Source organism: Physcomitrium patens, chromosome 4, assembly GCF_059467195.1.
Source record: "Physcomitrium patens ecotype Gransden chromosome 4, ASM5946719v1, whole genome shotgun sequence".
In the NCBI taxonomy this organism is placed as follows: Eukaryota; Viridiplantae; Streptophyta; class Bryopsida; order Funariales; family Funariaceae; genus Physcomitrium; species Physcomitrium patens.
The window spans coordinates 13628797-13655404 of NC_143413.1; the positions used below are offsets into that span (position 1 = coordinate 13628797).

General features: G+C 38.9%; 1 protein-coding gene across 2 annotated transcripts; it reads right to left on the reverse strand.

Moving 5' to 3' along the window:
* Positions 1-5505: 5505 nt before the first annotated feature.
* Positions 5506-25309, reverse strand: LOC112281477 (uncharacterized). Of its 2 annotated transcripts, XM_024518052.3 has the most exons (31): positions 24940-25220; positions 24596-24721; positions 24168-24409; positions 23839-23980; positions 23197-23331; positions 22721-23059; positions 22246-22428; positions 21904-22035; positions 21616-21801; positions 21016-21237; positions 20415-20824; positions 19993-20208; positions 19327-19500; positions 18375-18717; positions 17952-18140; positions 17528-17644; positions 17195-17330; positions 16122-16903; positions 15811-15906; positions 15506-15592; positions 11703-15230; positions 11439-11510; positions 10688-11203; positions 9504-10371; positions 9077-9227; positions 8621-8830; positions 8232-8343; positions 7294-8048; positions 6744-7093; positions 6402-6514; positions 5506-6129 (listed from the first exon to the last, which is right to left on the reverse strand). In XM_024518052.3, the coding sequence occupies exons 3-31, from the start codon at positions 24299-24301 to the stop codon at positions 5782-5784; spliced, it is 11046 nt and encodes a 3681-aa protein (XP_024373820.1). In that variant the 5' UTR covers positions 24302-24409; positions 24596-24721; positions 24940-25220; the 3' UTR covers positions 5506-5781. The 2 variants fall into 2 exon arrangements, with proteins under 2 accessions (XP_024373820.1, XP_090105971.1); XM_090249845.1 differs by having other exon boundaries at positions 24168-24721; positions 24940-25309.
* Between the last annotated feature and the right edge of the window lie 1299 nt (positions 25310-26608).

Genomic DNA, 26608 nt, shown 5'->3' on the forward strand with positions numbered 1-26608 from the left:
ACAAAGTCGTTGAGATGCTCATAAAATTTATCATTCATTAAGTGTTGGAATATGGCTGGTGCATTGGTAAGTCTAAAAGACATGACATTATATTCAAAATATCCATACTTTATATAAAATATTGTCTTTTATTCATCTCCCTCTTTAATGAGTACCAAGTTATATGTGTCTCATAGATCAATCTTCATAAAGATCTTTGCTTGGCTAAATTGATTAAAAAGTCTGAATATCCATGGCAATGGATATTGATTCTTTATTGTGATTTTATTAAGACCACAATAATTGATACACATCCGTAAAGATCCATTTTTTTTCTTCACAAATAATACTAGAACATGAGCTAGCGACGTGGAATGTCGAATAAAAACTTTAGCCAAATTATCATCAATGTACTCTTTTAAAGTTGCAAGCTCATTTTGGAATAAATTATAGATTGGTCCAAATAGTGGTTGAGCACTTTCTTGAAGGTCAATTGCACAATCGTATGGATAATGCTTTAGTAGGATGTCCACATTTTTCTTTTCAAATATACCTATAAACTTTTTATATGCCTCTAGAATTATTGTTATAGCAACTACAGGTTTTGATTGTGGATTTATGTAGATAGGAAATGTAGTGCCATGTTTTGCACCCATCACAAATGCTCTAGTTCCAATAAATAAATATTATTTAAGTTTTGGCTTGTTGGGTGTTAAAAGCTTTTTTGTAGCTTTGGAGGTTCTATGATCTACTAGAAGAAATTCTAACTTTTGAGATATTCAATCTATCTATGGATTGTATTTTTTAAGCTATGAGAGTCCTAAAATGACTAGACTTGATGGTGATCTAATGATTTTGAATACTACTTGGCTAGTATAGTTATCAAAGGTTATTTCTAATGGAAGGTACATTCATTCAAAGGCAAAAAAAAAAAAAAAAAAAAAAAAAAAATGTTCTATAGTACAAAGAAAAAAATCAAAAGAATATTAAGAAAAGAAAAATATTAGTCTAGGGGAGGATAATCTGCAACCTCTAGAATGCTATAGTACTTCTAAGAAGAGGTGTAATCTAGTCTCTATCAAGAAAGATCAAGCTTCTAATATTATTTTATAGCAGTCTCAACAAATTCTTAGAAACCGTATATAAGACAAGGATTCAAGACCAAGAAATGGTGTTATCTCGACACTAGAAGAATAACAAGATATAAGATAAGAAAGTCCTAGCTAGACCATAAGATGTGAGTTGTCAAGACTGAGGATCCTCTTAGCCTTGACTCCAATATATTTTAAGTCCTAGGAAGCTTCTCGAAAAGTTTCCATGAGGCTTGGGAACAAAGCAAGCCTAAGTTCCTTCTTTGGCAACTTCCTCAATCATCTAAAGCCTCTTAGAATCTTCTAGAATCTCCTATGATCTTCAAGGACTTTCTTAGAAACTATTGGAACCTTTTAGAATCTTTTTAGAACCTACTTGAATCTTCTGTAACCTTCTTAGAATCTATTAGAATCTTTAGGATCTATAAGAACCTTCTAAAACCTCCTAAAATCTTTTCGAACCTTCTTCAATTATATATCTGTGATAGTGTGGAGTCAAATTAGCGAGTCAACCAATTTATTACCTAGCATGAAAAGAACTTAAAGAACTGCAAAAGACATTGGATGAACTCTTAGAGAAGGGCGTCATTTGAGAAATCACGTCACCATGGAAAGCATTTGTATTCTTTGTATCTAAGAAAGATGGTAGACTTTGCCTTTGCATCAATTATCGAGGCTTGAATAAGCAGACTATTAAAAATACATATTCACTTCTATGAGTGGATGATCTTTTTGATCAACTTCGAGATATGACTATCTTTGGTAAATTAGATGTTTCGAGCGGCTATTGGCAAACACCTATTGGAAGAAAGAATGTAAAAAAGATGGCATTTTGTATGCACTATGGATATTTCAAATGGCTGATTTTATCCTTCGGCCTCATTAATGTTCTAGCCTATTTCATCGATCAAATGAACAAATTATTTTGAGACCTTTTAGAGAAGTATGTAGTTATCTTTATTTGATGATATCTTCATATATAATAAAATCCTTGAAGAGCATGAGTAATAGCTACAAGAAGTATTGCACCGGCTATAAAATAGTTGCTTCTATTACAAGCAATCAAAATATAAACTTTGGAAGTCGAAAGTCATTTTTTTGGGGCATAAAGTGTCTTTAGAAGGTATGCGTATGGAGCCACATAAGGTGAAAGCAATAGAGGATTGGCCAACCTTCAAAGATGCTTCTGAAATTTGTTAGATACAATGGCCTTACTAGATACTATTGCCATTTTGTTTAGCAATTTGCTCACATTTTTGCCTTATTGACAAACATATTGGAGAAACAAGCCCCATTTGAATGAAAATTGAAGCAGCAAAATGCCTTTGATAAGTTGAAAGAGGCAATCATTACTACTCCATTATTACAACCGCATGATCTTAATCTTCTTTGTATGCTTGACATTGATGCTTCCAACTTTGCTATTAGAATGGTCCTTCAACAAGACTTTGGTAGGGGCCTTCAACTTGTGGGGTGTGAATCATGTAAGCCCAAAAGGATAGAGCGCAATTACTCCGCATGTGATCAAGAGCAATTAGCAATTGTACATGCTACAAAGGTGTGGTGACACTATCTATTAAAAAAATTAATGGTTTTTTTATATTAACCATTGGCCCTTACTATATGATTTGTACCTAAAAAATATGAAATTGTGGCATCATCGTTAAAAAGAACACTTGCAGCTTTTTGATATCTAGCTTGAATATAAGCAAAGGTGACAGCATACTATGCTAGACAACTTATTGCAAAGATCAGACTTAAAGGATATAATGGAAGACAAGGCAAAAGTCACTACTATTAGTAGTGTTACTTTAGATCTAACTAAAGAGACAAAATCAAAGGAAGCTATATATTGGGATATTTATTTTAAGATAGTTAGTAATCTGCTAAAGGTGGAAAATATACAATATCAAGATTATATTCTTAATGATGGCTTATTCTATTTCAAGAAGTAAATTTATGTACCCAATAATGCTAAACTCAAGACGTACATACTTCAAGAGGGCCATGACATTCCAATATGTGGACAACTGAGATAAGAGAAGACTCTAGAATAGATCTCAACGACATGATTTTGGACAAGTTTGAATCCTAATGTTTGAACCTTTGTACACTCTTGCAATAACTTTTGCCTTGTCTTCCATTATTGTCAATGTAATAAAACATACAATATAGTGTCTCTTGGACTATTACAACCAATTTTGCTACTTACAATATGATGGGAGTAGGTGACTATGGATTTTATTACATGTTTTCCACATATGCCTCATAATTATACCGCAATTGCCATCTTTATGGATCGACTGTCAAAACAATTTTACTTATTGGAAGACTGGATGGATCCATCCATATTTCGATCCATCTAATCTTCCATATTTTGCAACTGAAAGAATTTTATACCAAGTCAAAGCACTTTTTGGATCAACATCAACCACCACCACTACCAATTGTAGTTGATGACCAACAAGAATATGAAGTGGACAGCATTTTAGAGCATTACTACCTTTTTCATGGCAACAAACATTCACAACTTCAATACAAAGTTCTTTCAAAAGATTATTCCATTCACAATGCAACATGAAAATTTGTACAAAATCTCATCCATTGCCAAGAAACAATTTTATAATACCATCAAAAGCGAAACAAGGATGTTCCACATTAGTAGATGGAGATTAAGTGTAACAAGGTATAGATAAGTTAATTATATAGATAATTAGAACCATGGAAGTTTCTAGAATTGAGGTTAGGTTAGTGGATCAAGTAGGATCTATCATAGAACATTCTAAAAAAAGTTTAGGATAGTGATTTAGGTAGGGTCTACCACAGAACCTTCTAGAAAAAACTTAGGGCAGTTATTTAAGTGAAGCCCATCACCTAGGAATATTCTAAAAAGTCCATGGTGATAGAACAAGATATAAATTAGACTGGCCAAGGCCTTTTGAGGCATCTAGTCAAATATGGCTTCAGACCCTTTCTTTTAGTAAAGTTTGATTTTGCATCCTTTTTTTCAATTCTATTTTGTTTTGTTTCTGTTTGTTCACTTTTGTCTTTCATATTAAAGAAGAAAAATAAAAACTAGTTTAGTGTTTTGTTTGTAATCCTTCAAATAGATCTATTTGTTTTGTGTTGATAGAAACATGATCTGTATTGTATTTAATAAACTAGTCCTTATCACTAACCAAGAATTTACTATCCTACTATGAGACTTGTTCTTGGCTTATACTCTTAAAAGTACAACAATCTCATTAAGTTAAGTAAAGTTTTTAAAATAATATCATTATCTTTTTTTAGTTGCTCAAAAGTCTAACCTAAGGTTTTTACAATATTCACCTATGGCTTCAATTTTTTCTCATGAATTTTCTTGAGTATATTTGTATTTAAAACCTATATGTATTTTCTCAAGTATAGATGCTTGTACCAACATTTATTCTCTTCGTGTCAATGGTATCCATAATATATGCATTTATTTGTAACTTTAATTTATATTGTTTAAGTCTTAGTTATAAATTTTGCACCCATTATTCAAGACTCATCAATCATCTATTTATAAGCTAAGTAAGTTTAGGAAATTTTGCTAGTTTTTGTTGTATTTTCTTGTACTTGGTGGCAATTCAATATGAGATGTAACTATCAAGAATAGTAATGAATTGCAACATCTAAATATTATCTTCAATTTTAATTTTTACTTTGGTAATTATTTTAGTAAATTAATTCAAAGCAAAATATTCAATCAATATCATAAATCAATTTAACACAAAGTCAAAATGGTACAATATTATATAGTATTGTGTAGCATCAGCTATTAAAAGCTTTGATATCCACAAGGACTTTATTAACTCACTATGTTACAAACTCTTAATTCTTATTTTGAATTTCATATAATGACAATTTTTAAGTTTATATTCATTTATTCAAAAAAAATTATAAAACAATAAGAAGGTATATTACAATTCATAATTTGTAAACATATTAAGAAAAAATTTCTAAGTTCACTTTATATATATATATATATATATATATATATGTATGGTTGAATGTAAATGCTTTTGTTTAGAAGATAAATTAATATAGAATTGGATTGTGAAGGATTCAATAGAAAGAAATAAATAGTTTTGATTGTCATATTAATAGAATCACCAAGACACATGAAGGGATGCAATAGTGAAAAAAAATAAATAAACCAAAAAATATGTTTAGAAAAGGTCATAAATAAAGTGGGTATGAAATGTTTAAGATAACAGTAATGAATTATATAATCTTCCAAAAAAATAAATTTTGATTAAGATTTTATTATACATTAAGAACATTTGTGTCAATATTAACTTACACTACTGATTGAGTTGAAAGAAAAAAAAAATTCCCATGTATGCATGAATAAAAACAGTTCAAAAATATTACATGCACACATCATGCAAACATAATATTATGTATTAAAAACATGGAAATGTATTTGGTTTCTGTAACAATGCTTTCATTAAATAAACTCAAATGTACTACTATAGGGATCAGTTTTTCAACTCGTGATAAAAGGATGGGTTGTCCCATCTATGTGCACATAGGATTAGGCTTTTAAATTGTGACTCTATTGGCACAAAAAGTATAACGAGCGAAAATTTTATCCCAAAAAATAACAAAAATGGCGCTGTTTAATATCTAGTAAACAAGGAGCCAATTATGAAGACTTAATGTACAGATTTCTCCAACGAAAAGTTCATGAATACCGGTCTAAAGCGGCACTACACAAGACAAGTACATCCTGCAGTTGCTGATCAAGGTCTCGAAGAGAACTGATGTCATCCCTAGTGTCGGGGAAAAACGACAAAAAATGTCTCAACTGCCCGGTCCAATTCTCAACGAATTTGAAACAATGTATCGGTGGAATAGGTATAACTTTGCCGAGAGGGTGTCTTTGGCTCTTATTTTGGGAACTAGTGGTTGCAGGATCTCGTCTAGGAGAGGTCCTCGTTAGGTATAACTCACCATCCATAGTCTCCTCAGCTAAGATTTGGGTGTCGAGTGCAGTAAATGATTGGCAACTCTCCAAACACAGCTGAAATATCTGTTGCAGTCGAGCACACAGTTGAATGAGCAAGAGGCATGAAGGTGTCCGAAAATGCACGTAATGATGGCAAGACCTCATTTGCAAGACACTTACTGCAACATCACTCTGGAAGGAAACGCACTAGTAACGCATATTAACTACGTGACAGCGAAACTGTTGTATAAAACAGATGCAACAACGCCCTCATTAACCAAAATCTTCAGTGATTCGCAGATTACAATCAGAAAACAATCTGAAAGGAGTTATGGAGGATTGTCAAATATCAGAACCTGGCAGCGATATAGGCAACAATAGAGAAGCTTAGCAAGCTTTACGGTTGGTAATTCCAATGTAGCTCCGCCCTTATTCCAACGCTCCTTCAAGCTGTAGAACACAAGTTCGTCTGCAAACACAATTTATACAGAATTATTTCAGCAAAATGGGAAGGCAATGACGTCGCAGCCAGTCTGTAACCTCTACAGAATTACGAAAACAACATCGAAACTCCATGAGATGAAAGAAAATTCCAGAACATGAATATTTAAATTTTAAGTATGCTAAGGATAGGTCATCAATGGCCCAGTGAACACAGCAACATTCAGAACTCGACACGTTCTAAAATAGAAAGTCACCTGTAAGGTATTGCAGGTCGAAGAAAAGATTGTCGTGTTGCTGAGATCCTTCTGTTCTATTCGAGAAGGACTCTAAGACCTTTTCGAACTCTTGAAATGCATCCTGACTCTGCATACTCCAGCTTCCCTGCTTCACTAGCTTCCCGGGTGCCAAGCCAGCCTCTTTGCTATTCCCATTTTTTAAACCAACGTAATCCTTTTTGTTGGCAGATATCTGCATGTCCAACCTCGATCCTATGGTTGATTTTTCATGAAGCCCCTTCACTAACCCATTCATTAAGGAATAAAAAGTGCTAAGGAATGACGTAATAGCGAGTTCAAGACGCTCAAATGTATATGATTTTTTGGGCCTGCAAAAATTCAATTTGAGCGAGATAAGCAGCATATTTCCCACCAGCAACTATGCACCGAACATTCTACTCACCATGATGGTACAAATATGTCAAAATTGAACTAAATGTAATCAGAGACATGTTTCTCCAACTTTTTCACACATCTTAAACAACTAGATAGAGTCACGCTGAATGAAGAATTGAGTTAGCATACTTACCCAGAGGCAGCAAAGAAATTACGAAGGTGCCCGGCTGTTAAACGCAAGCTTACAGTGTACTTCTCACGAGGATTGGATCGGTTATAGATGGTGAGATGCTCTTCAATATATTTCTGCTTCATTACCATCTTCAGATTCTCTCGCAAAGTATCAAGATTTGGTCTAACAAGAATTTCATGGCAAGATTTCTGAGTCTTTTTTGTAGACAACTTAAGCACATCTGCACGCAACCCTTGAGAAATAACACCTGGTATCTCTTGTGATGCAGGAACATTTACTTTAAAGAAAAGAGAATCATTCTTGACAACATATTCTAGCTTCCGATGAAGATACAAGTTTCTTAAAGTAAGGATCTGGAACGAAGGTATTAAATCAAGGTCATCCTCTCGGTGCGCTTTGTGTGCAGGACCTGATTGCTGTGAGGAACGCAGGACGTCATAAGGAACCTCTAAGTCATCGGCAACTCCATTACGCGATCCAGAGGCTTCTAAAGACGAGCCACTTGGAACACATCCCAGCTGCTGAATTCCTGTAGAGCCCAGCAATACTTCGTTCTCTATAAAAGGGGCATTGACAGGTCCATCCGCGCAACAAAAGCCACCATTAGCTGTCGAAAAATTGCCTGCGTCACTGGTAATTTCCGTAAAAGTATGGTCACTTCCATGCTTCCTTGTCGAGAAGACAACATCAGTAGAGGAAATTCCAATCTGCGGGTACCGGCATTTCGCCCGAAACGGTATACACCGTTGGTAATCCTGCATGTGTTTTACGAGAAAAATTCAGTAACTTGCGAGACACGAGTGTAGACGCAGGGCCATAGTAACAGCTATCAGGTCTATTGACGTAGTGAATTCTCTAGAAAGACAGCTAGTGTTAAAATTTTGACAGAATCATGCTCAATTGAAGAATAACAGAACTGAAATGAGAAGAAGACTCACTTTCACAAGCCGGCAGTTCACAAAAATTGTAGCAGACAATTCATCGCACATATCTTCTGCGAGTGGTTCCTCTTTAGGTGCACCAATGCAGAAGTGGATCCAAAGCCGAATACTGCACGGGACGGCTCAGAACTTCACAACGGTCAGTTGTAAAGTTAAACAATGTCGTGTGGTGTACACAAATACTATGTGAATCTTGGTGTAAGATACAGCAACAAATCAACGTACGACGTTAATGCTGATTACTAAATTAGACTTACAGAATCATCAAAAATTCGAAACAACTGACACAATCAGGAATATTTTCAAATCACAGCTACTCAGCAATCGTAGATGCCACCCAGATTAGCATTTCGATTTGAACTCAAAGAACTAGTTGTCGGTCTTGCCTGCTCTTGGCATCAATGGTCACAGAGCTGAATCGCTTCAAAGATGTATTTTCGAGTGAGAAATTGAGCTCTGTAGAGTCATTGTGATCCAAGGTAGACGAGAGAAGAAACTCCATGGCGACTGATGCTTCATTCACTATGACAAAAGAACGATTTCGATACCAGAAATTGTAGTAGATTTCTGCCATATCTATGGCAACACCTTCTGCCCTGAAAAATTAAGAAAAATAACTAAAGTGAGTAGAGGAGCTAAACGACACCAGTCAGAAATTTAGAGGTTTAACTTCTTCCCACTCTAGACGGGTTTGGAGTTGCACGAAGTTCACAATAGAGCCCGAAAGCACTGTTTTTGCGTCTGAAACATACACATTCATCAAGACCGAAGTCTATAGATCACGGTTGTCTAAAGATCATAAAAAGGAGATGGAGATGCACTGCCCGGTGTTTATGTTTTACCTGTCTCCTTGCACCAGAACATAAAAAAAGGGCACTAATGGGGCCTCCGGACGAGCATTCTTCAGAGCTACAACCTCCATGCTGAGATGCACTGTTTTCAAGTCAGCTGGATTGTCGAGATTTTCCACTACAAGATAAGTAGAGTACACCCCTGCAAACCAAAAATTCAAAATCAACATCGACTATAGCTAAAAAGTACATCCAAATTGAAATGAACAATTATTTATCAGAGTTTCATGCATTGCCGAAGTCTGTTATGTGCTTCATGAATGTTTTTTATTAGCTCAGCACAATTTTGATAGGGTTTCAAGGGTACAACATCGTCAGATGAAACAGATAAAAAGAAGCAGTTCAAATCCACCTGCACATCAATTAGAGCTTCGTAAATCGTGACTGAATTATGTGTTAACAAAGTGAAAACACTTACCCATCGCTTTAGTTGAAAAAGAAAGCTTCACAATATTCTGCCGCAAAGACTCCACAATCCCTGACGAGCTGCTAATACTAAGCCATCCTGCGTCTCCATCACTAATTGTGCAAAGGCGATATGAAATCGGTCGTTCTTGATCCCCCACAATTATTAGATTCCAATGCCGATGACCACCCGATGAAATGTTCTGTTGACCTAGATTAAACTCGTAACATAATGAGCTTCCATTAACAGCTGTACAACCCCGAAGGCCAAGAACTGGTAACCTTGGTTTTGAGTGGTTAACACTTTTGACAAGTTCCTTGATAGCAGAATCGCAAGCTCTGCTTGTACCATCTTGAGTTTGTGTATCAAGCCCTGCGGCCTGAAAAGGTGAATTCTGTGGAACCAATGGTGGCATTATGAAAACATCAACCTTTTGACGGCTATCACGCTCTTCAACATCTTGAATAAATACAGATGCCGTAAGACATTCAGCTGTGCAATGACCTTCAGAGACCTGCCTCGAGAAAGCCTCGCACATTTCATCTGACCATGAGGGAAATTTCACAATGATATCAACACTGCTCTTAGGAGGGACCAGCGCCTCCCGAGGATGAACCTCCAAAAAACGTAATTGGGTACCGAAACCATCTGACAATGATTGTTGATCCCAGACCTTCAGGTGCAGATGGTCAAAAGCAAGGTAATTCTGAACGACTAATTTCTGTGAAAAACTAGATTTCTCATTCCATCCATTCCATGTTCCAAGTCGAAGACTTGTCGAATCGTATTCCACATTTGAATTAGAAATTGCCTGAGTTGTGTCGAACCCATTTCCAGCATCATCAGCATGGTTGAGGATATCTCTTTCTACAACATTTGCCTGGTGCACATGCAATTGCTACACAAGTCAGTCCGTCTGCATGAACAGACCAAGACTCTCACTCCTAGTATCCGATTTCTGAGCGGGTTGCATGAAGGCGCTAAACCCACTCATATTAATGTGTTCAAATAAACAAACTATATTCAGTAAATGCGAAAAAGGAAAACTGGTGGACCAGCAACTACGTAGTGAGATCAAAATGAAATTGCAAAAGATTCAATGTGAAATTCGGCCAAAATAGCCAAAGGATGGCACTGCAAATAAAAGCTCTAAGCCTTGCAATTGGTCATAAGTGATTCAGTTGACTTCAACTCACCTCAAAATGCAAAGAACTGGGCGACACACCAAGCATTGGACCTTGAATGAGAGTTCCAAAAATATCGATGCAGTCAGGTAAAGGAGACGAATACAAATACATGTGCCCTAGGCACACCATCGATAACGTATCTGATAGATTTTCTTCACTGCAAAAAGTGCCGTCTTCTCGAAAACCAGTACTATCGGTGGTACTCCTCTTACTGACCATCCGAGAGCCATAAGAACTAACTAAATCAGAATTTGAGATGGATATCCAGGACATCTCAGAGGATTCTTGGGGTTTCATATTCATTAATGCTGCTGCTGCGAAGGCTTTGTCTTCATTCTCAAGTGAGCCTCTAGGACTGATTGTATAACTATTGCTGTGCCTCTCCACATCATCTGATCTGATAGCATGAGGGATGAAATCGGACACCAGCCGAGCCCCTACCTGCAGCTCCATTGTTTCTCCAGGCTGCAGAGTCAGATCTGTAATCGAAGAATTATTTTCGTTTGATGTAACCTCCAGCATTACCTACAAAATTACAAGCCGCGTTAAAAAAATAAATAAATAAAAATAAGAACATTTGAAAGTAAACTCGTAAAATCACAAGGTTAATGATTCAGTGGAGAGCCCAGTGGTGCATAAATAACATTGTTGTCGACATGCCAGTGTCTCTACAGCCATCCTACATTCATTCGTGTACAGCTTTATACTCTTCCATAAGGTTTTAAATGTCCGAATCCCAGCAACAAACATTTGAGCTCACCAGCGACTCAGTGTCTTCAACTTGATGCAATTCCAGTGCTACACCAATCGGCTCTGTCGAAAGGTTTTCCACCTACAATACGAATGGCGCTACATTTTTCAGCAATATCACGAGGGTGAACCACCAATTGTATGACATGAAACAAATATGCCCAACTTCAAGCCGAAGGTAAATCTAACAATCCAGCATCAATCTTACCATCCACAATCAATAGGGTCTATCAAGTTGCAGGGACTGAAAACAAAAACAAAATCTTCTACTAACCGAAAATCTCCTACTGCAAGGTGGCGTATTGGGTTGCAAAGGCACAGTAAGAGGTGGCAAAGTTACTATCGAATCCGTAAGGCCCACAAATCGCAGGTTGCGAACGGTCATTTCTGCAAAAATAGAAACTTCCATAATATTTTTCCGATTGTTGCAGTTCACTAAGCATAGCTTCCACGACCATGTCCTAGCCTCCTTCTTATGCTCCAGCTTTGATAAATGCAAAATGACCTGGATGGAGTTCAATTCCCTCGCAGGAACATGACAAGGAGTAAACCCGTCTTCTGAAGGAACCAATTCTAATCCTTGAAATGAAAATGAGAAAATATCGGGGGCATCAGTGATCTGAAATATCATTTTCGCATCACTGCTATTGTGAACTTCTACATCAAACCCGAGATCTTGCCATCCATTCGCATCACCAACTTTACCAAGATTTATCTCTTTCATTTCAACCTCCCCATAAGACACGCACATTGACCCTTTTACAGTTAAAAACTCTAGAAACTGAGAAAAGTTCCACTCTTCTTGTAGAGCAGTAACCTCACATTTGAAATCCTCCGAAATTTCAATGACATTAGACTTGCAAAATGCCAGAAGTCCCTCGAAAGCACACAGCTTTCCCTTTTCCAAAAGGGATACATCCATAGATGACAAAGGCTGAACTCCACCACAAGCCACTAGTAATCGAACCGCAGATCCAGGCAAAATGCTAAATTTTTTTCCACATGAGCTCCAATCAGATAAGCTTCCAGGTGCTTCCTTTAAGGCAGAACTGGTCATCCAGATATTCTGTCCAGAATCTGAATCAACTATTCCCGATGATTTATCAAACATTTGACACACACCCTGGTTTTCCACAAAAACTTGCAATGGTAAAGTACTAACAGGTTGCAGAGTGAGAACTTCGTCTGACGAATTCGTCAGAAGCAGAGAAGCGTGATACGGACGAAGATCGGATATAGAATATCCGGCCGAACTTTTCACCTCTCTGTCAGTGGTACTGCCGCTCCCCACCTCTATCCCACCAGCAACAAGTGATACATATACAATCCCCATGTCGAGGTAGTGGTTGTCTTGCAATGGACCTGCTATGCTGTCTACATTAAAATTGGGCCTGTCTTGAAAATTCTCAAGCTCAGAATTCACTGTAGGTAATGAATAAGTCCTTCTAGGTGACAACCCTTCAAAAGCCAAAATCTTTTCGACGTCCTTTGCTACAGTAGATATGGCAGATAGATTTGAAAATCTGTAATATTCGTCTGAAAATAGATTCTCAGTCGCGAGTATATCCTCCCCTTCTGAATTGAAGCACTGCAAGCGCTGATTAGGAGGCTGAACGTGACATTTAAGATTGCCACGGTCCACATAAACTCGCAACATCACTTCAGCATTCTGTCCTGGGCAAGAAAGGTTTTGCACGACAACACGGTCTTCAATAAGCCCATACTCTGCTACTGGCAAGCAATACCCAATAGCTATTTCAGACTTCTCCTCACTGCTTGTTGATGATGTGGCCTCTTTTCCAATTAGATAACCCTTCAAAACTGATAATATTGACTTACCAGCTGAAAGAGAAAAATGTAAGGGCATTTGATTACTGGGATTGGATACTACAAAAAACCCTGATATGAATCCTCCAATTTCCTTTAAACGTCCAAGATCTACAAGCGAGGTAGAAACCTGAAGAAGGCTTTGTCCCACCATTGCCCTGAACTTCACCATAATTTCATCCTGAACATCTTCTTGAGAATTACTAGGGCTCATAGTAGTGTCTGTTGACTTGACTGAAATCCTCATTCCGCCAATAACCTCTCTGCAACGTCCATTTTTGTAAGCTGAAGCATCCCCACCTGGTCGCAAACACAAGTACACAGTTTCTGAACTGGCTCCCTGTAATTGCATTTCATCTGTCCGAGAGGAACCAGAAGGATTTAGTGAGATAAACGCCTGCTTAGCAAGGTTTGATCGAAACGCTAAGGAAAGAGGCTTATCATGAAGGTTTTCCAGCCTCAAGGGAGCCACTTTTGAACCTTCGGGAGCATTGATAAAACAATAGCCCATATCAAGAACAGACCCCAATGGAAAATCTGGCAACCGCAGCCGCTGCACTTTGCGAGGAGCCATTGTAACACATACTTGACTTTCAGCCAAGCAAAAGGAACTCCGAAGGTGGATTGTGTAGGATTGTTTCCCAGATTTCACGGGTTTGCAGACTATTTTGGCAGTCACAGATCCATTTCCATCTATACGTCCGTAGGCAGGAGTCACAGAAACGACTGAGTCGTTCAAGGAAGAAAGTCTGCCTTCCGCAGGTGATTTGTCAAGAACCTTAGAGAAAACTGGCACGTTCACACCGGACACCTTTATGTCGTATTCAATTCTAGACCTCGATCTATTTGAAATCGTAATCTCCTTCATCAGAACAGTCGACAAATCCGACTCCGGAAACAAAATGTCTGCAGGTTCAATTTTCAGAAATTTCTCCACCTGCTTAGCACGAACCAGCAATTGAACAGGTTTTCCACTTGGTTGAGATTGCATTGTTAAAGTTCCCATCCCAAATCCTTGACCACAAATACAATCATTGGTCATCGCAGAATCTTCTGTGTTCAAAATATCCTTTCTCACCGGATAAACACACCTTAGAGAAACATCATCAATCATACGAAGCGTAATCCACTGACCCATACCCCCTTTAAGACACGAGGAAGTCATCAACTTCGGTGTGTCAATCGAAACCTTTTCCAATCCCTGGCTTTCTAGCTGATACCATTGTAGTTGTGTTGGTTGAGAAGGAAAAGCAGGTCTACTCCAGCTTCCATTCTCAGATCTGGCACCTGCCAACCCAGAAGTGATACCACTGCTGGCATTGCTACATTGATCAACACCAAGGTCGCTAACCCATAACTGAAGATCACGAGCCCTCGGCCAATCAAGAACAAAGTGAATCCAGATATCGTGTGGACACATTGATCTCAAAAGATAGGATGCCTCCATCATGTCTCCCCCAGCATGATCTTCCAGAACAACTTCTCCAGCAAGTTCCTTACCCATCAGAAATTTACTCTGTTCTACTAAGGATAATGATTTGGCTTCATTTGTTCGTTGCTCATCTTTTAGAAGCGACTGTAGTTTTCCAAGTTGCAAAAGGTCTACTTTAAAAAGAGCTTTGGGGCTAGAAGGATTGCACTCATCCATAACAACGCTATCCTTTTCATTGATAGGGAAAGCTACCTTCTCTGAGCGAAAAGACCCTGTTGCAGTTGTTAAGTGCTCAAGGTCATTCGATAACTTGCACGAAGTTGAAGTTGCTACACCAATACCGCCATCAAAGTTTAGGTCAACAGGCTCAATAGAAGCAAACAAACTTGATGCGGATGACATTCTTGAAGCCTGATGACTAGATAGCATTTGCGGAGTCCGACCGCCACTAGGAGACGTTGGAACAGAGCTATCAGGTGTAACAGTAGGAGATAGTGAAAGTAAAGAATTTGGAGAGTCTTCCCCAGTCTTGTTATTCGGAACCTGTCCAAAAATAGATGGAAGTCAAAACGAAATTGCTAGAGTGATATGTACGAAGTTCGGCATATCAAAAAAATATGATTTCAGTGAATACCACGTATCTGACAGCAACTTTAAACCAACGAAAATTGTTCAACTTTGATGCAATAATAGAGTTTGGTACTTGAACTTCGAAAAAGCTTTCAGTTACCATTTAAAAGGACCTGTGCTGATGCCCTCCGCAAACTAAAATCTAAGTGACTTATACTTTGAAACATACCAAGCGGTGCTATACATACCTGTCTCATTGAGCTCAGAGAATGGTCCTCATGAAAAGAATTATCAGAGCAAACAGTTGCTTCAAATTCTACATGCTTCACAACATCCTGCCTCATCACCAAACCAAAAAAATTCAAAAAGGAAGATCCGACCCTCTTTCATAGCCTCAGGCAGGACTTGCCAGGTCATCTCCTAAAATAGGCGGAAAAGCAACAGAGAATGGCAACACAATGCTACTAGAACAGAACGAATTAATGGTAATCACAGCAATCGAACAAATAGAATTCGAGGACTAATAATAAATAATTAAAATCGAAAATAGTGCCTGATTTTTGCTTTCATAAGCGAGAAATGCTCCTTTAATCTGTTCGCCCAAAGGCGTGGGTTCTGGCATCCATGCATAACAGCTCACAAGTACAACCTGAAAAGCAGCAAGAAGTAATAAATCAAAACAAAGACATTAAACTAGATAAGGCACTTTTCTTGCAACTATTCGTCAGCTATGACCCTACAGTTCGAAATAATGTCAAAAATTAGTAACAGGACAAATAAGCCAATTTGAATGAGAAGCTTTCAAGAACTTGTAAACAACATGATGATGCCTCATGGACATCGTATGAGCATCAAACCACGTACCTGAGATTCATTTGCCTTCAGAGTAAAGCTGATGAATCCGTCTGAGCTTTTTGAAGTGAGATCCTTATCCTTCTCCACATTTAAAGGTACGTCACCACTTATGGAGTTCGACAGATGATTCGAAGGACTTTGTTTAACTTTGCTCTCACACATGTGATCCAAACCATCACCAGAAACTACTTCTTCGTGTTTACAAATATTTCCGTTTCCCGTTTCTTTGCCCTTAAGTTCCTCGATCTCTTTTCTAATTTTGATTACTTTATCTGCCTTGCCTTTACGCTCATAAGCTAGTGCTTTTCTTTCTAAAGCTTCAATAGCTTCTTGCTCAGGCCGCAGATAACCTTGAAGGGTTTCTTTCTTTGCCTCAATTACAAACCTCAATTTTCTCAGAGCAGGATGTGCAAGTGTAGTCTCCAAATTAGCTGACATGGGGAGACCTTTTTTCTCGACTGCACACTCAACTTCTCTCAACATAAAGGTTCGTGATTGTTTACTTGTGTTAGAAAACACGAAGCTCTGTGGGGAAGACCATTGGCCTGATACAACTGCCCCAAAGTTGATGCTGTTGCTTTTCAGCCAGAAAGTTTCAGCCCGGCTGATTGTGGCCTTTAAAGTCACTACCTGATCATTGCTGGGATCATATACATTGCTAACTACGAGTGTCTCATAAAACGATCCACTCAATGAAGGCTGAAATACAAAGTTCACTTCCTGGCTGCTGTGGGGTTGCAGCACCCCAGTACGCCCATCAATGATATGCAAATCACCAGAAGCAATAGAACCTATAAACCACCACAGAAAATGAGTATAAAATTGCTCAAGTTAATTGGAAAAGGAGCATACGACTGAAAACATCAAGATCCTAGGATGTTTACCGTTCCTTAAGAATTAGACAAAGAGACTATAAATCTACCAACGATAACACCCGTGACTAATTGTGAATTTGAGCTGCTTAGAAGTACTAGTAATAATTATCTATATGCCCAAGAAATCCAGATAAATATAATAGATGAGAGCAGACACCTATTTACATATGACGAAGAAGCTCAATCAAGTGCATGATTCAAGTCTACCTGATTTCTTGATCTTATACGGGAGAGGAACATCTGAAACGTTATTTAATACTAATGTTTTTGCTCGATGTTCGTTGGTAAACAGCTTACCAAAGCTGATATTCTTTTGAGCAATGGACAAAAGTGCCCGACAGACCTGAATTAGAACACGCAAAATAATGAGACCAAGCAATTTCACCAATAATCTAATCCCACTGATGAACTCCATTTTACTTATTCATTTTCCAAAATTACAAAGTTGCACAGCTACAATGTTGGCTCGATTCTAATTCAATGCACTTATTTGTCAAACAGCTTTAACAATCCAAAACAAAAGGGAGCAAATACACATACTTTAATCTCTACAGGAATCTCTCGAGTCAAGAGATCATCATCAACTGTCGGCTCCAGAAAACCAGGTTCCAGATGTTCCTGACGCTCCTTGTCATACTCAATCATTTGAATGGTGACCTGAAAAATGTAACCCCATCTTCTACCTTTCAGAGATAAATACAAGCAATACATCTAACTGGGTAGAACTTGTATATATAGATATAGGTAGATAGATAGATAGATAGATAGATATGTTCAAATTTTCCTGGACTTCCGCAACATCAATGTGAGGAAACGGAGTGGCTTAGCCGCGAACTTCTAAGAGTTACATGACATGTTGATCAGAAACGCATACGAGAAAATCGAACACATTAGGAGCACGTTTAAACAAATACAGTTACAAGCTCTTTCCTTGACATCTTCATGTGGTAACTGGTACACCCACCTTCGCATCAAGTTTCTTTAGCCGCCCTTGCAGATCAGTGTGTGAGTTTCCATCTACAACCAGTATAACATACAGGTTCCTAGATACACCTGGTAGAAGCTCAAGCCTCCCAACAGGCAACAAAGAATGTGGAATATCTTCTACAGCGTGCATGGTGAGTTCTCTGTCTCTGATATGACTGTCGATGAACTGCCACCCAAAATACAAAAACAATAGCATTAAAAAACAAACCAAAGCAAACCAAAGTCGATGGTTCCTCACAAAAGTACGAAACTGAAAACAAGCTAGAACATGCGGGGGCGGAGCTTAACAGGCTAGACGATGCAAGAATCATATTTTTCTCCTAATAGCATTGTGATTGAACTTCATCTACTAAGACGTTTCCCAATCGTAAAAAGTGGCACATGTAGAAAACACGCAAACCTTCTTCACACCATCCTCATCCGTGAACGAGAATTCCAAAAGCGCTTCACATCCAAGCCTAGTTAGGACTTCTTCGAGATAGTCGTCATCCGAAGAACTTCTCCGAGAGGATGCAAGAATTCCAGAGGCGTCATCAGCGGCAATGAGCATTGCATCACTTTGCACCCTCTTCAACGTTCCTGGTTGAGCGTTCTGATCAGTAGCTCCAAATGACTTCACATCGGCCACAACCTTATCTGACGAATCATTCGTGATTGCTGAAATAGCAAGAGGGCCAGTGTCCAGACTTGGAAGACTTGTTAGATTGGTTGATAGCGGGCTTGATGAGAGATCTAACGACATTCTGACAAAACAACCAAGAATACTGTCAACGCATATTACAGAATCCATAAACCATATCAGTCAGTGACTCTAGCCATTATTACGTATAAACGTTGAACACTTCAACACTTATATCTCAAAAAAGTGTCTATTCTCTTCCTTGACGCACTCAGAGCTTAGAACAACAATAACGTTTAATAAGTATTCAGTTTGCACAGAGTATTCAGCACACGTTAAGCACGTCAATGTGAAGAGATTATGGACAGAGGAACAGCACGACCGTTGAGAGGGTTTGGACTGAAGACAACCTGCAATGACATTGTCATTGTTCTCTATTAATTCACACAACTTAGCTACCATCGGCTTCTTCTGATAACGAATTTCATCTTTTTAAACACTCATACTTCTATGATAACTTGGTGAATTAGTACATAGTGGCCCCTTGACGAATGACAAGCTTTAAAAATACATAACATTATCCATGAATGGTAAGATCACTTTCTTTGGTTTTGGAATTGTGAAGCCCTGCCTCAAGTTGATCATTCCGACCTTAACATTTGGAGAAACATAGCCTAGATGGACAGTCATTTACATCGAGGCCATACATTCACATCAACTGAGTGGTGCCCACCTCATTCTCGCCTTCTTCTCTGGCGAGGAAAATGAAGATCTAGAGGCCGCTGTCTTTGAATGACCCTGCTGCAAAGGGAATGGAGCAGAATCGACAATTGCTTTACTTAGTCGAGGCTGAGACTCTTCAAGTGTTTCGAGAATTTTCTCTTTGTTGATAGATGCTGCGTAAGCTCTTAGAAAACACAAGACCACACAACTGGCTCAGTCTCTCCTCACGCAGTTGCAGGACATTACAACACACTAGGCCCACTAATAAAGAGCATCACCGTCAGTGCCGGAAGAACTTCACATCTATTGTAACGCTTGAAGGAAAGACAGTAGCAGAATATGAATTTCAATGGAAACAGAAACAAGAGACTAAAAAAGAATCAGGAAGGAGATCGTGGCCTGGTAACTAGCATAAGAACATGGCATGAGAACTATCTTAGAACCATGATCCTCCAACAACACCAACCTACAATTAAACCCTTCGTTGACCATGTTAACTCCAGAATTAATAGTTAAAAGACAGTTCCAACTTGTACAAAGCTGAAATCGAAGCTCAACTAAAATCAACGCTAATTATAACGAAAAAGCTGTCATATTGTAGCTTAAAGGCGGAGTCCATATTTCATTATTATTCCTGGCAACCTGAGGTTGCTTAAATTAAAAGTAGGCAACAGACCTCTTTCGGTTCTCATGAATGTCCTCTTCGCTTGTTTCACTTGAAAGGCTGCATTCATCGCCAACGCCAAGCTCCTCACATTCTGATGAAGAGTTATCTTGTAGAGTATAAATACTCAATTCTTCCGGCATATTGGTATTAAAATCAAGAACTAGTTCTTTATCCGTGATGTTTTCAACGGACATAATCTTCACACATGGGTTGTTGACAACAGCACTGGTTCATAACAACACCTCAAGATTAGGAACAACCAAAGCCCAACGAATTCAGTCATAAGTGATGGAGTTCATCCCTACCTCACCTAAGTAAATGAAAAATTCCACGCTTAACAGTAAAGTGATTTAAAATAGACATGTAAAATTTTGGAAGACGAATCAGGAAAGCCTGCTAATGATACGCCCATCAGGTTGCGAAGTAATTACTTGTCAAAAGTGATGAAGTTGCTCAAAGATGGGGTTTGCAATTTGTAGTATACAGAGTGAAACAGAACATGATGACGGTCCATTATCTTTGCTCGAACCTCCAGTACCTGATTATTTTCCTTGTTCAAAAGATTGTCAACTCTAATTTGCTTCCTATACTTATGATTGATCTTAAGAGGGACAAGATCTATATCCAAACTGTGCGTCTGACGAGCTGGGATAGAAACTCGCTCAGCTTGACTTTTTATGCTAAGTATAGTTGATGTAACATATGGAGTGATGAGTGCTGGGAGATCAGAGAGATTATGAATCTGCACACTTGATGCTTTTGTTGAGCCAACGTTGCAATCACCAAAGTTGAGCTCCTGAGTCGAAAGCTTCACAATAGAAGTGCATATTTGAGCTTTGCACTGCAAACGCAAGGGCCCAGGTTAGAAGTAATCAAGCCAGATCAAATAATGTCATTTACAAAATCTCCACACAATTGTTTGCAGGACTTAAACTAGCTATAGGTTACTTCCGTTTCCAAGAGACTGTTGCAGAAGCAGCCAGCTGCCTGAATTGATAGATTTCAGCAGAATACATGCAAGTTAACGAATACCTGAATAATTTTTGAAAAGCGCTGCTTGCTGTATCCTTTCTTTTCGGCACATTTCAGTGACAGTCGAAAATTGCGTCTTTGCAACCTTGCGGCCTTCAAGTCATCGGATGCGCCTGCTGGAAAAAGCCACACAAGCAGATTTTTCTCCTCGCCCTTAGCTAAAGTAATCATATCTACCTTACTCTTCTTGTTCACAATAACACTCGGACCAGCGGGATTACCCTGCAAATTAAAAAGCTGTAGGGATAAGCAATGTAAACCATCAAGCATACATCAGTTAAGTATATGAATTGCATGACGAAGCTAGGCGTGACGAAGCTAGGCGAGAGAGTCTGTCTCATGCTTGAAAGTGAGAACGCACGCCGAGACCAAGGCCTACGTTACTCTTAAAGAAGAGTCAAAAGAACTGTGAAATGACAAACATAGTATGATGAGCTAAAATTTTGTCCTAAATTCCACTGTATCCATGGGTGTTTAATATTCTATTACCCACACACAAATATATTTTTTTCAAATTCAGCACATGCAAACACCAAAAAGAATAACTTTGAACTCTACATAAGTTTAAGTTGAATAACAGTTTGCAACTTGAAAACGAACCAGCTTGTCAAGCGCAAGTAATTCTTTGTGGGCTCCCTCCAAACTCACAACGTCGTCTTCAACAGGACTGACCACATCTTTAAGACGGGCCTTCGAAGCTGCTGACAGAAGATCCAACTCGGTCTGCCGATAAAAGGTCACTCTGTCACTTGAAGCATGGTCTGAGCTCAGGTTGACAACTAATGCCTGCAAGTCAAAACTCCAGGTAAGCAATCTCAACGACTAAATTCTTCCCAAATTCCAGAAATTCATATTGCGTCTATCTTTCAAATTACGATTTGACCGTACCTCCTGAGTAACATTTCTAAGGGTCAAAAGCTGACACGTTCCATTCCCTGAGTAGCAATCGCCAAAATCTAGCACTCCATCTTCTCCAACACCAGTGACCAAAAGTCCTTCTTGTCTATGCTCCGAATTCACCTGCAAAAATGAAAATTAAACAAAAAAAAAAAAAAAAAAAAAAAAAAAAAAGAGAAGAGACGAAGAAGAAGAAGATCCGCAATCACAATTAAGTAAATGCCACTGCATGCATAGCAAGAAATGAAAACACCACTTACAAAAAAAACTAACTATTACAAGTAAATACACAAAACCTTCTAAAAAAGATTTGCAATAAATGTGAATGCTTACTATGCACCGGAAGGGAACAGATTTGGAATTCCTCTCATCAAAATTATTTTGTAAGTGTATGATATAAGTGAAATCTCCAACATCTTTCGGCTTGTATGTAACACGAATACGACGATGAGAAAAGCTTTTGATATCTCCTCTTGAAATAGGGAGACCAGTGTCATAATCTGTTAGCTCCATTTCCTGTACCCCACAAAGATTGAATATCTATAACAAGACCATAACCGGAAATAAATGACGAAAGTCTAGTTGAATAGACGTGCTACGTATAGTAACCCATACATTAGTTCCTACTTATGCATTGTGGAACCTCACGAAGGAACACTAAATGGAAACTTCCACTGCTACTCAAACAAGTCTTGCAAGATACTCGATATCAGGTGAACTTTCAATACTAACGAGTCAAGACTACAAACAAGAGTAGAGCATAAAAAGAGTGAAAAGTGTAAAACAGTATTGTCGACGGCCTACATACCGGCTTTTCAGAAGGTCCACATTTTACATTGAGTTCAAAAGACCCAGGAATTTCAGAGAGGTTCCAAACGCTAAAATCTTTTACAAAAACTCCTCCTGGAACACAGTCTTCAAATACAATTTCCGAGACATCTGTCTGCAAGACTGATCGACACACTGTGGAATAAAACTGTACAGTGATTTTCTGATGATTAATTGAGGTAGCTCCCTCTTGCCTGGTCTCAAAACTGTCACCAAGAACACTGGCAGAGAAACTGAGATTCCCATTGACTTGAAATATTTCAGTTACATTTGAGCTGAGACGCTTTACAGGGTTTGTTGATGCATTCTGCTCTGAAATCTGTATAGTACATGAAGCATGTCAGTTCTTTAGATGAAGAAAATCGTTTTGATTATGAATCATGCTCTTGACTATAATCACACGTGACACGAATAATAATCTTTTACATGAATGAGGTCAAGATAGACAAAGCGAACCTGATTGATATTATCCTCATACTTCTCGTTTGATAATCCTTTGAGAGGTTCAGTGGGCCGAAAGGTCAATATCACCTGCTGAACTTGCCTCGGCTGCAGTATAACTTCAGAGACAAGATTCACGGTATTGAACAACTGCAAGCCGCATTTAAGAATCATGTATTAAATACGGCTTATCATCAACGCAAAAGCCTCTTTCCTTTCTGAAATGCCTCATTGTTTTATCGTTCAATCCCGAGAGGGACAATTCTCAACGGTCACTGCTGCCTGTAACTTGCTAAACAATTGCTGTAGCTGTAAAACATTACAACTTTTGCGACTGTATTGTCCATGAAGGACCATAATGAGAATACTGGTCCTATGCTAGACGATTGCCCTAAATCAAGGAATGAAGATGCGTAGTGATGAAGCATTCTAAGGAGCCTGCTCGCTCGAGGGGCCTTCCCAACAGTGTCAGACCTCCAAGTACAGTTTGGAATACGACCATGAGTGAAACTGAAAGACTAAGGACTGTGCATGAACAAGATCAATTTAGTGCAAAAGGACCGGTAAACATTACTTGATGGAGACACGAAAAACATGGTTCACGAATAATTCCCCATTGATCCATCTTTAAATGCTCCTATTCAGAATACAACTTACTTGATTAAAGTCGTCCGCTAAGAATGTAGCCACTGTCTGCTCCGCAATATTTTCATGATCAAAATTTTCATTATCAATCTGAAATCCAATTTGTGATCCCAGATCGCTCTCTAGCTTCACGCGAAGCGTTTCATTGCACAAACTGCTCCGACAACAACCGTCGTTCAAGTGAAAACAACATTTGCACTCAATTAGCCCGACAAGCCAACATGGAAATGATGTTCTTACGTGCTGATCTTAACGTCAATGCTTAACATCCTGGACACGGTAATACGTCTTCGTGAAGAAATGCAAACTAAGAATACAAACGAAATCGTCAGAAATGGCACCTGATGAACGAGAACTTGCGAAGGACATGAAATTCGTTCAGGATGACATTTTTCAGCTTTATAACGTTATTTGCAATATCAGTGGCAAACAAAAGCTCCGAATCGGCCTCGTATCTTGATGGTTCAGACTCCATCACTGCGCCCACCGTTCCAGCTGCTCTCTTAGTAGCGAGACAAAGTTTGAAATTTCACGTCACCATCCAGATTGATACCTAGCTCCTCCCGCAATCTCAATCTGGTCCCTGGCATTGAGCCCTCCAATAAGTCAAAAAAATTCCATTCGGCTCTTGAATCCAATGTCCACCTATCTTACTCCCCGGCTGTTTCGCAGCTTAGGTTTATCAACGTCAATTCCTGTGGTGGAGATTAAGCTAGGAAAGACCAAAACAATTGCACTTCACACAATAAAGAAGGTGTCGATTGCAAACGAGCAATTGTAGCACACTCCGCAAATGATCTCAACAAGCGAGCTTGTCCTCCTGTATCGTCGACGATGTATTCATTGTCACAGAAATGCACTTGCGATTCACAATCACAAAGAACCTGCACAAAGTCTGCTACAAAACCACTAATCAAACTCGCAGGCAACCGCTACCGTCATTGCACAATTGCAATCCAATAACATCTCCCCGCAACATAAACCTTCGAAACGAATCGAGAACACCAGGAAACCATCACCAAATCCCATAATTCCGCGACACGAACTACACCAATCCACCAAACATGTTCAATCCACCTCTCCACCCCACACCTCTCGCAACCTCGCGCCTACCTCCTCTAGGCCAGCATCAAAACACTGACACTCCATCACCATCTCGCATCTTCCTCGCCCACCACCGCACAGACGCGACAAAACAAGTGAAAGCTCGAGAGCAAAATTAAGCAATCTATCGCGTGTCACTGAGAGCGGCAGGGTTGCGAAGTATCGGGGAGGGAGGGAGGGAGGGAAGTATGCAAAAACAAAAAAGCAAAAAAAAACAAAAACAAAAAAGGAGGCTCACGCAGAGCCAGTAGAGGGGGGAGGGCAGTGAGGGCGGAGGAGTGCGGAGACAAGAGTGCAACAATAAAAAGGATGAAAAGGAATCTCCAACTGAAGTCGACCACGGAAGTGATAGAAGGAAAGACGCTTCTTGCTTCCTCGCCCACAGTCATACAGCAGCAACAGCAGCCCTCATCCCCCATAGTGTTGTTTTTGTTACTGTTGTTGTTATAGTTGCGTGTTTTATTTTTGTTATTATTATTCTTTTTCGCCTGCAAGCTCTAGCAGGATTGGAGTGTTAATTTCCCTGGCACAGCGATGTTGGTCATTCGGGCCCCCTAGTGACACGCTAATGACGTAATTAGAGGTTCTGTCCTAATTAATTAATTAATTATTGGGTTGCCGCATGCCGAGTTCCCCACTGGCAGGGATCCCTGAAATAGGGTGTGAGTGAGAGCCCATGGGAACGTGGGCGGATGGATGCTCCTTCCTGGATCCTGTCCCCAGATTCAGTCACCTCGGGGACATGCTGCAATATCAGTGCCTCCTCGTAGATTTCGTTGCGCCCCAGAAGCATTCTCGGTCCTCGTTTGCAGGGATTCCTCTCCCCCCCCCCTATAGTTCTCCCTCCTCTCTGTCTCTCTCACATACTTAATAAGCCTAATGGACGATTACATTTTCTTCTTCGTCTTCTTCTTCCACTTTCACTTCCACTACCAGTTCTTCCCACTTTCCCACTTCCCTTGCCCTACACCCTCTCCACTTGAGGCAAATTTAGGCAAGGGCCCAGCAAAGCAAAGTACCTCCAGTCCCAGTTCCTACTCCTGTGTGAACGCTAAACATTGAACCCCTCCCTCTTCCCACACTCTCACACACATTGACTACATATGATCTTGTACTAAAAATATACACAACCAGATCTTCAGTTATTTGACTGATTATATGTTACACCTCCAATGGAAAAACATCTTCTAGTTTTCTCTTATTCTCTTTTGTCTTTTTTCTCATTTTGGAATCTATTATAGGTTATTTTCAGCTAGCAGTGTGAATCAACTACCAAATCAACTATAAAGGAAATTTACCATTTTTGGATGGTAACATTTGAGTTTGGAATCAATCATTCTTTTCTTTTTTTTAATTTCGATTATTAGTTTGTGTGAGGAGATGGGACTTGGTCCTGCAAACCACTGAAAATGACCTCAAAAACTTATTTATACCTTTTTGATTGCAAAACACAAACATGCAAATCTACAAAGGCAAAAATATACTTGTGACAAACATTGTTTAACACCATACCATTTAATGAATAAATTCTAAGATATTTATAATCATACTAGTGTGACATGATTGAGGATCACAAGTATTGCAGTTTGATATTTCCCTTAAAAATATAATAACTCAAAATGTATTGTGTTGGATACAATGCTAAAATGAGCATATTCATTGTAAATCAAATTAATTG